The 11,077-nt window shown below is 46.2% G+C and overlaps 1 protein-coding gene across 2 annotated transcripts in view; it reads right to left on the bottom strand.

The window, feature by feature from the left end:
* The window catches only part of LOC115769887 (protein vein), a 32,374-nt gene extending 22,541 nt beyond the window's left edge, over positions 1 to 9,833 (bottom strand). For both annotated transcript variants that reach the window (XM_030714898.1, XM_030714899.1), the window contains exon 1: positions 7,923 to 9,833. In XM_030714898.1, coding sequence (XP_030570758.1) covers positions 7,923 to 9,315 — 1,393 coding nt within the window. In that variant the 5' untranslated portion in view covers positions 9,316 to 9,833. The remainder of the gene's footprint in view (positions 1 to 7,922) is intronic.
* Positions 9,834 to 11,077: the final 1,244 nt, after the last annotated feature.

The following is an 11,077-nucleotide window of genomic DNA, read 5'->3' on the forward strand; positions in this document are numbered from 1 at the left end:
TTCCAGTTTAGTAACTAGTTCCTTTTGCAAGCGTTCATATTTATTTGTATAGCATTAAAAAGGCTGTTGCTTGGAAATTTAATTTATTTTCATATTTTTTTCAATGTAATTTATGCTCAAGCTTGAAAAGTTTGCTAACATGCATGCAATACCATGTTAACGAAGTCTCCCTACATAATAATTAAAATATGAAATATAAATAAATATATATTTCACTTGTTACTGTTTTAGGTCTCATTTGTAAATTTTAGTTAGCAATTGTCAGCCTGAAGTGAACAAGGAACTAGTTATAAGTTTTTAGGACAAAAATACTTTCGCTTATTTTCTATTTAATTGAATTTCCTTTTATCTCCCTCTCTCTCTCTCTCTCTCGCTCTTTAAATTGTAATTGATTAACTTCAAATTTGGAAATAGTTCCATTAGAAACAATTGCTGTAAGCTGTGCAGCATTCCTTGGCAACATGTTGCTAAGCCTGCTCGTGTTGCTGTTGTCATTGTTGCCACTGGCTGCGCTCCAGCAACAACACAGCACACAATCAATAATCGCAACGATAAAGATCGTTAACCGAAATGTTTTTATTTTCGACCGATGACGACGACGACGACGCATGTTTCGCGGCCAGCTGCAGCAGCAGCAGACGCAGTCGCAGTACTTGGACAATTGCAACGGCTGGCGCATGAGTTATGACGACGTGCTCGTCCAGCTGCGCGTTCGCACGCCACACATGCGCAATGGCAATGGCTCATCTGACTGGCCTGGCCGCCTGCTTGCCACTGCCACGGCACCACCTTGCCCCTTTGCAAGCAGCCCCCAGTCTGCACTTGGTTGTGCGTCTGGCGCGCTGTGCGGTAAATTCGCTTTATGGGCTCCCGACGACGACGACGACGACGACTGCGAACTGCTCTATGCTAATTACGTCATGGGGACGACGCTTCGTACCTAATTTTGCATTGTGGGAACCGAAAACTGGAAATCCAAGACACCCAAGACACCGCAGCGACTATATAATTTTTTTGCTCTTTCTGCAGCAGCCGGCCACTGGCACTCCCACCCTCCTCTCCCCTGCTCTGCTCTGCGGCAATAAAAAAAATTGTACGCTGCGGCGGCGGCCAAACGAGCAACAAACGGGCAACAACTACAGCAACTATTGCTGTTGTTGTTATTTAAGCAAATGTGTCGCAGCCAAAGCCAAAGTCTCTGTCGCTGTCGCTGTTGACGTCGCTGCTGCTGTCGACGCCGCAGTCGCATATAATGACTTTTTCGACTTGGACTGTGTTGGCTTGCGCTTTTTATGCTTATGCTTTATGCGCTCGCCCGGACGGCTGGTCAAGCATGTGGCTAGTCGCTGCTTGCTTTGCTATTTGCCCCATCTGTGTTGCAGGAGGAGGCAGCAGCAGCCGCAGCAGCAAAAACAGTTGCCGTTGCTGTGGGTTTGTTTGCAGTTGCTGCATGCCACACACAGCAGCAGCAGCAACAGCAGCCTGGCAACTTGTTATTGCTGCTGCTGCTGCTGCTGGTGGCAAGTTGAAATAATTGTGTGTGTGAAAATATTTTGAAATGGGCGCGAGGCGATCGCTACAGCAACATGTTGCCGAGTAAGCTGTTGTCTATGTTTTGGCAACATGTTGCCGCGTCCTTGAATATGGCAAATAGTCACAATTATGTCAAGCATTTGCTGTTTGTTTTCATATATAAATGTTGTTAAGTGCTTGCATATACAGAACATAACAAAAAGCGAATTAAAAGCACAAAAATTACATTAAGACACATTTAAATACCATTTAAATAGCTTTCGGTGCACAAGGTGAAGCTGTTGCCGGTGGCCAGTGGCAGCAACAGCAGCAGCAGCAGCGGCAGCAAATTTGCTGCCAGCGGCGACGAATAAAATGCCGCACAAAAATGCTGCTAAAAATGCAACTTCAACTTGAAGCTTTGTGTGCATGAGTGTGTGTGTGTGTGTGCATGGGAACCGAAAAGACAAACACGCGCTCAGCTTGCCCCAGTGGCCAGTTGGAGCCCGCGCGCGTTCGCTTGTTTGTGCAGCAGCCAGCGGCAATTTGGACTGTTTTTTTTTGGTTTTTGTTTAGCACACGGTCAGCTTGCCGGCCGGCAGAGAACTGCGGATGATTGGACGCAATTTGGCATTTAATAATACACATTTTATATAATTTTTGTAAGCGCGTCTGGTTGCACTTTCTGCCTGTGGCCAGTGGCGACATTGTGGAATTTCCGCCAGTGGCCCGGAAAAACCCGCCAAGTGACAGGAAAAATTTCAACATAAAAAGGCAGGCGGTAAGGCGTGCACGGGGAATTTCCGGCACAAACATGTGGCACAGCGACATTTGCCGGTTGCCCCGTTGCCCTGCCGCCTGTTACCTGTGCCCGCCAACCAAAACAGCTTAGCCCGAGAACGCATTGGACATTTTCCCACGCAGGTAGGGTATGTGTGCAGCCCTTGACTGACCGAAACAGCCGGCCAGGCACTGAGCTTCTATCAATTCCATTAACAAGTTAAGAACTCAATTGAATTGCGCAGATTAAGCGATTTAAGTGGCAACAACATCATCAGCTGCAGCAGCAATGCGATTATGATCGTGAAATCGGCTAAATCGTCAGCTAAAAAGAAAATATTGCCTGCCACAAGCAGCAGCAACAGCAAAGGGGCAACATATGTGGCATGGGCAGAACTTGAATCCGTGCAACATTCAGGCGATATCAAAGGCAAATTTTTCAACTTGGCAGGCCGCAGAAGATGTCGACAATGTTGATGTTGTTGCAGGGGCAGCTTTAATAAACAGGGGGCAGTAGGCAGCAGGCAACAGGCAGCAGCAGCAGACGATAGCCAAGAAGGTGTTGCTGCGCCTGAAGTAGATAGATGAGCCAGCCATGGGCCTGGAGCTCGGCCTGCTCCTGAGCAAGTCGCATTATTAATGTTTGATGTAATTAATGCGTAATTAAGATGGCCAGCAACAGAGACTTGTTGCAGCTGCTACACGGCTCTCGGTTGGCCTCAGTTACATGCCAGACACACACACAAGCACACATCGAAGCATTTCCGCTAAATGGTGGCCAAAAAATAAAAATAGTTAGCCACGCCCACCAGCAGACAAGTTCAAAGTGCCAAAGCCGCCAACGCAAATTGCAGTCTCTCAGTCGAAATTGTTGGCCAAGAAGAAACGGTTAGTTTTGACCATTAAACAATAAGCCATGGGAAACGAATAATAATGAAAACGATTTCTCAAATATGTTATATATAACGTTCAGCTCAAATATCGAACAATTTGAATATTCATTAATCTTTGGCCGCGTGCGCAACTGTTGAAGCGTTTTCCTTGCCAGCCGGGTTAGGGGCAGGGCGAGAGGGGGGGGGGAAGGGGAGGGGTTGCTTTAGTGGAGCAGCAGTTGGCCGAGGGCAATGCGTTTATGCGGGCAGAAATTAACAGCAAGGCAAAACAATTAGTGGACACCACAAACAGCAACAACAACAACAGCAGCAACACGCATCTTATCATTTATCTTAGCTGCTCTGGCTATTTATTTGGAATGTGCCGCAAGTGCCGCGAAAATTAACGCAAAAACTTTTTTGACTGGCTAATTGAGCGCGGCTTTTGCCCATAAGCTCAGAGCTTCAAGCCAAGACTGAGCATGCTGCATAGTTGAAGAGCCTTGTAACCAGTCCAAATAAATTTAAAAGGGATTTACTGGGAAATAAAAAAATATAACCCTGTTAGATTAAAGAAATCATCTGTGTATATTTTGAGGTCAAATGTGTGTCGTTTGTTCAATTTCTAGCTTGTGCGTTTCTTTAATAGTTTTTCTTTGACTTTATAGGACATTCAAAGTGCGACTCATATTGCCAAAGCTTCGGTGGGGGAAGGCGCCACCTGTGGGGCGCTCGTTTGGCTTTGATATCGCCGACACAGATCTGAATCTCGACAAGATCTTATGAATGGCAGGCGTTTTATGCATTTTGGATGCATTGGATAGCTGCCGGCGGATTATGTCACATCCGCTTGCCGCAGCCCAAGACGGATGCTTCACTATGCTTGTTGTTGTTGTTGTTGTTGTTTGAGTGCCTGGCCATTAAGATCGAGTGGGTTGCGCACTTGAGACCAGAACACAGTGGCTGCCATTGATGCGGACTGCAAGTGCAATGCGGCTCCATTAGCGCCACTCGAGGCGAACTTAGGTGTTTTTGTGCGGATGTGCCGCGAGATGTTGCTGATCTCTGATTTCCAAATGTAAATTACAGACGAGCCCAAGTCAAGGGGACAGAGTAGGAGATGGACAGAGCTGGGCGGGGCTGGGCTAACAAGCATAATATTTTTGGCAAGGCGGCGGGTTGATGACGAAGGCGACGACATCGACGTCTTCCTATTCTCGAAATGCTTTTCAGCTGCTGCTGTTGTTGCTGTTGTTGTTGCTGTTGCTGTTGCCGACAGCAGGGGCCAGAAATAGCGTAAAAGTCATAAACGGCTGGCGGCTGCTGGCTGGGTTTGTCGAGGGGCAGGTGGCGTGTGGCAGCAGCAACAGCAGCAACATGCGATGCCATTTGAAAATTTCATTTCATTTCGTTATAATTTTCTATTTCCCGCATGCCAAACGGCCCCTAGGTAACGCTACCAATGGGGCCCCTTGAGCGACCCCTCCTCCCCTTAGCTGGTACCCTCGTCCATTCCTCTTGCCACCCAATGTTGACTAGTTGTTCATTTGGTTTGCTGCGTCTAGCGCCGGCATTCATACTTAATTACCAAAAACGAAGAGTCGTCGCAGTTGTCGTCCGTTGTTGCTGTTGTTCTTATTGTTGTTGTTGCTGTTGCTGCTGTTGGATCTTCTCTGGCGTGACGCTAAATGAGCAGCGCCAAAAAATCTTCTGACCAGGTAGCCAGACACCAGGCCACAAATGATGAATTGTGGGTGCCGTCGAGTAAGTTTGTCTCTCTGCAACGTAGGCGTTGACCTAAATAAATAGCTGCTGCTGCTGTTAAATCGTTTTCCGCTTGTGCAATCGCTTGCTAAACATTCTGCGGCGACAAGTGCAACCGGAGCAGCTATCGGAGCAGAGTGAAAATGAAGCAGCCGAGTTTTCCACTTGGCTGGCGTAAATGGAAACTCACAGTCAAGGTTTGAGCGCTTGCATTCGATATAACTATAAATATTGTCAACTAACATATACTAACGAAATTGATATTCTAGCTAGCTGCTTGGCGCGGTGACAAAACATAAAACCGCAAATTGATTTTCAATGTTGCACTGGGCACATTCGCATTATATAATATTGTAAATAGATAGAAGACGGGGCCATTGTGGGCTGCACTGATTGAAGGTGTTGCTGCCGTGACAGCTGTTGTTGTTGCTGTTGCTGCCGTTTCGATTGCTTCTGGTCTACGCTTGGCGGCATTTCGAGCACTGCCAGTTTGTCTCCGCTTTTAACCAAAACAAACAACCAGCAGCAGCAGCAACAACAACAACAACAATCGATGCTGTTGCTGTTGCTGCTGCTGCTGGTAACGACGAGCACACAAAAGCAAATGATATTTTATGAGCAGCTAATTTACTTAACACCTCAGCAACAACAGCAGCAACAGCAACAACAGCAGCAACAGCAACAACAGCAGCAACAGCAGCAACAACAAAGATAAAGAAAGAAAAAATTCAACTATAATAGCCCATGCCAAAAAACAATAGAAGCCAGCGAGCAACAGAATAAAACATTTATTTTTTTTTCTTTGGTTGTTTCTATTTATTTTTCACATGGCCTTTTTTATTATAATTTTATATTTGAAGTCACATTTCTGGCTGCGATTGTGTGAGAAATGAAGCCGTTGCGTGGGTGCAAATTGGACAATAATATTGGACCAGTTAATTCATGAAAATACCGATTCATTCAAGTTCAAGAAAAAGCATTTTAATTAGTTTTAAGCAGAGCGGAGAGGGCACAGTTCCGGCTGTTGTCGCGGTCGTCACACGGTGCGTATGCTTAACTTGGCTTGAACCGGTTCGCAACTGCGTATTGGCTTCAACAGTTGGTCGAGCTTCTTGTAAACTGTTTATGGCTCTTCATATTGGGCTTTTTCTCTTTTTACTTTATAATTTCTTGTGTGGTGATGAATCGCGACTGACATTGATTGGCTCGATTTTATGGCTATTTGGCTGACGATCTTCGGCCAGCGATTGATTTATGCCATTGATATGCAAATTTCGGTGGCGAAAAGTGAATGCTGTGGCGGGGCGTACGGGCGTGGGTGGTTATTTCTATGCGGATTAGTATGCATCTGGTGCATGGACAGCATTTAAGCATCATTTAATGCTAGACATTTGCCAATCAGCAGTCAAAAAATAAATATATATATTTATATATATGTATATGCATATGGAAGCAGATGCAAATTTTGCGCTGCGTTTGCAAACAAAGAGCCCAACAAAAGCCGCAGCCCAAAGCAAAATAAATCAATCTCAAACTGAAAAAGTAAATATCCTGTGTGCCCCTGCCGCCCTGCCACAAAACGCTGCACAGCCCAGTTTCAGTTCCATTCATTGATGAAGCTGAAAGGAACAGACGCGGGGGCAGCAAAAAGTAAATAAACACAAGCTGAGAATGGAGCGCAGGCCAGAGAGAAAGAGAGAGAGACAGACAGAGAGAGAGAGGGAGAGAGAGAGAGCGTGAGAGAGAGGGGCCCCTAGGGAGCTATGCAGAGAGAACAGCTGATTGCAGCTGATTTCTGATTTCAAACAAAAAGGGTTGCCACCGCCTCGCCCTCGCCCTCGCCCGCTGCGGGCACCGGGCTGGCTGTGTGCGACAGCCATGACGGAAGCCAAAGAAGACGCAGCAGCAACAGAGGCAACAGCAGCAGCAGCAGCAAAAAATGAATTAAAAATCTAATTGCGACCGCGCTGAAACAAAGCAAAGACGAGCAAAAGACAATAAAAAAATGAAAAGCGACAAGCGAGGGCGGTGTCGGGGTATCCACACACACACACACACACAAGCACACACACACACACGTATATATAACTTTAAACTCACATATTGTTGAAGTCGGGATCTTGTTGGGCGCACTTAGTCGCGTTACAGACGCAAACGCAAACGTCATGAACCGCAACGCAACAATAATTACAACAACAATAACAACAACAACTTAGGGCTGGGTACGCCAACCGCAAAGGTCGACTGCAGATGCCAAGACGACAAGACGAAGGCCAGAAGAAGAAATGAGTTTTCAAAGTTTTTCCAACTTGGGGAGCAGCACAAAATTAATGCGAATTTAATTAAAATGTGCAACTAGCAACAGCAGCAACGGCAGCAACAGCAGCACCAACAACAATCAATTCTAGAGCTGAGCTTTTCTTGTTGCTGCCCAGCCGCCAAATTGTAGAGGAAACAGAAGAAGAAGCAACAGCAGCAGCAGCAGCAGCAACATGCCGCCTGGATGCGAACCTGGCTGGAAAATTGCAATCGTCGGCGCATGTGCGACGGCTCCAACTATGTGTGTGTGTCTGTGTATGTGTGTGTGTTGCATAAAATTATTTCGGTCTGGTGGATATTAGCAGAGCGTGAAGTTGGCAAATAAGAAATTCAGCATAAAAAAAGGTAAATTTTCATTAAAGAGTAAAGAAAACAAAACAAAAAAAAAATGCGCAAAAAAAATTGGTAGAAAGAGGCGGCTGCCACTCAGTTAGAGTGAGATGGAAGACGTCGATAAGACTCAGTTAGAGGGAGATAGAACATATCGATAAGACATTGGGAAATGACTACAAAAATCTATTTAAATAAGATTTCAAATAAGATGAGGGACTTTAAGCTCTAGAAAACTATATCTTAACTTTATACTAAAGTTATTTTGTTGGGGTTTTATGGGCAATTTTCAACAAAATTTTCAGCTCTTATATTATGATATTTAATGGGTTTGATTGGACTCACCATAAGTTTCGGTCACAGCCATTTTAACTGCTTCGAGGACGGCGGGCGTGACGCGTTTGGGCTGTCCTAGGATGGAGAAGTTGCCGGAATTGGTTTGCTCCACAAACATCATGTAGGTAATGTCAGAGGCCTGCTCCAGATCGTTGCCACGCACCAGACCCCGCGGCAACAGACGCTCCCTGTAGATGTCGCACTCGCCGCTGTTGTTGCGCAGCGCGAACTGCAGCCGGACCAGCTGCGGCAGCTGCAGATTCCGCTGCTGTTTGTACACCTGCAGCACCTTCATGGTCGCCGAGAAGTTCGTCCGCCGATCGGCCGACATGGACTTAAAGACGCCCATAAACACGGTGGGCGCCGCATACGCCAGCTGAGCGGGATCCCGAGCTGAACAGTAACGACCGGCCCGCTGCCTGTTCCGATGCTTTCTTGGATGCTTTCGATGCTGCTGGTGTTGATGCTGCTGATGCTGCTTCTGTTGCTGCTGGTGATGCTGCTGCTGTTGGCGCTGTTGCTGCCGCTGGCGGCGATGCTCGCGCTTTGCCTCCTGCTGCTGCTGTCGGTGGCCGCCACCGGCGCGATGTTGCCGCTGGCCATTGCTGTTGCCGGAGCTGCCAAAGTCGCGGCGATTCCGCGCCGTCTGCTCCAGGCTGCTCTCTGGCACTTCGTAGGACTCAATAAAATAGCGTTGTGTTGCTCCTGCCTTGCTGCTAAAATTGTAGGCAGCAATAAGTCGCTGCTGCAGCGGCTGCCACGCAGCATTGCTGAGATGCTGCTGCTGCTGTTGTTGCTGCAGCTGTTGTTGCTGTTGCAGTGCATGACGTCGCGTTTTACTGCTGCTCGCCGCGACGCTGGGCATGCCATTATTGTATAATAATTTATATATTTGACTATTTATTAGCGTATTTGGAACTTGTTGCTGTGACTGCTGCGTTGTCACCGCAGCAATATGTTGCTGCTGCTGCTGTTGCTGTCGCAGTACAGCCGCATCGCTATCGCTGCCTGCGTCGAATACTGTTGCTGACCTAAACTTAATGTTTTTAAAGCTACTAAGACTGCTGGGCCGGCTGGGCAGCCTACTTAATTGAATATTATTGTTGCTGTTGCTGTTGTCGATGTTGCTGTCGACGCTTTCACTGCTCCCGCTGCCATTGTCCACCAGCAGCTGCTGCTGCTGTTGCTGCTGCTGTGGCAATGCAATATAGTAGCTGCTTTCCTCTGATTTCCATGTTCTTTGCAGCTGATGTGTGATTGGTTCTGCAGCCGCTGACGCTGCAGCTGCTGTTGTCGCCGGCGCACATGTGATCAATAGCAACATGGAGATTGCTAGCGATATCAATGGCATTTGTTGCAGTTGCGTTTTTAGACTCCATTTGCGCACATGTTGCGCATACATGGCGTCCTCCAAAATTGTTGTTGCTGTTGCCCTAGCTTTATTTACAAATCAACTATCGATTGCTGTCTATCGCTTATCGTTAGCTAGTTGCTGCTGCTGCTGCTGTCCCTGCTTGCTAGTCGCTGCTGCTGCTGTTGCGATTTGTTGTTGCTGCTGTTTGTCTGTCTATTGCTGGCAAATGTTGCCGCCGCTGCGTCGTCGCTGTGCCTTGTCGTATTTTCGTTTATCCTGCAAATACTTTCGATAGTTTCGTAGCATTTTGAGAGACAGCAATAGAGAGACGCGACACGAGAGAGACACAGAGAGAGAGAGACACGTTAAGTGAGAGTGTTAGAGACAGTGAATGTTTAACAATTTCTAGCATAATATTTATGAGCACTTTGAGAACTTTTTTGGCTGTTGCTGCTGCTGTTGCTGTTGTTCTTGTTGCTGTTGCTGCTGTTGTTGCTGTTGCTGCTGGTGACTCATTTTGGCCCGATCGTCTGCTTTGGCAATGCAAAAAATGTATATGTATATCTTTAAATAAATAAATTGCTGCTTGTATTTGTTATTGTTGCTGCTGCTGCTTTGCTTTTTCGTTCGTTCGTTCGTTTATTGTTGTTATTGTTGCTGCTGTTGTTGCTGTTGCTGCTGCTGCTGTTGTTGCATTTATTTTGCTTAGAATTATTTGATTTGATTTTATTCGCGTTTCACTTGAGCGCCTTGGAGTCGACGCACTGAGCTATAGCCACGCCCCCCCTCTTCGAATGGACGTAGACTTAAGGTCGTCGCGTGGCGTTTGGTTTTAAGTTTTTGTGATGTTTTTGTTGCGATTTTTTATGCCATTTGTTGTTGCTTTGCGCGTTTTTCACGACGTTTTTCACGCGCGCGCGTTTCGTGCGCGTCTCGTTAGCTCTTCGGCTGCCGTCGGCTGCAGCCGATTGGCTGTTTCGTGTGTTCGTGCGTGCGATGCGACGCGTCGTTCGTGTCAGTGTTGTTGTTGTTGTTATTGTTGTGATGTTGTTGCTGTTGCTGTTGTAATTGTAATCCTCGCTGCGCGCGCGTATCTGTGAGATACACTTTTTTGTATTTTCGATAATGTTAATGTTTGTCTCGCCGTATACGCGATCTGTCTATATAGACGTAGCCGTAGTCGTAGTCGTAGCCGTAGCCGTAGCCGTAGTCGCTGCCTGATTCACTGTCGAGTGTTTTCTGGCACACACATACATGCACTAATACACGCACTCTGTCTCTGTTGTCGCTGATGATGACGATGATGATGATGTTGTTGATATAGCAGACACACAGACACAGAGTCAAACAGACACACACGCACGTACAACACACCCGACGAAGACAACACACACGTTTTCTAATTTTAGACAAAAGTAATTATAAAAGAAAAAAGCAGAGCAGAGTGCGCCGCGTTCAGCTCATACGCATATATCTTCTACTCTGCCTAGATATATATAATATATATACATATATATATATCTATGTATAAATATGCATATATATGCTCATATATATGCTCTATGCGTGTAGTCGATTATATAGCAGGATCGTCGCAGCGTGCATATGATTGTATGTATATTTCACACGCACACACTCAAAATCGATTCCGATCGTTTTTTACATATGCGCACACACACACATGCATATAAGTATATTATAAGTATATATATATTTGTGTATCAGGCGTAGACAGACGATGTCAGTTGTTTGCTGGACGGAGAAGATGATGTTGCCTATGGCAATTGCAGTTGTTGTTGTTGCTGTTGTT

This window comes from Drosophila novamexicana, unplaced genomic scaffold, assembly GCF_003285875.2.
Source record: "Drosophila novamexicana strain 15010-1031.04,08,12 unplaced genomic scaffold, DnovRS2.1 tig00004554-arrow-pilon, whole genome shotgun sequence".
NCBI classification, from domain to species: Eukaryota; Metazoa; Arthropoda; class Insecta; order Diptera; family Drosophilidae; genus Drosophila; species Drosophila novamexicana.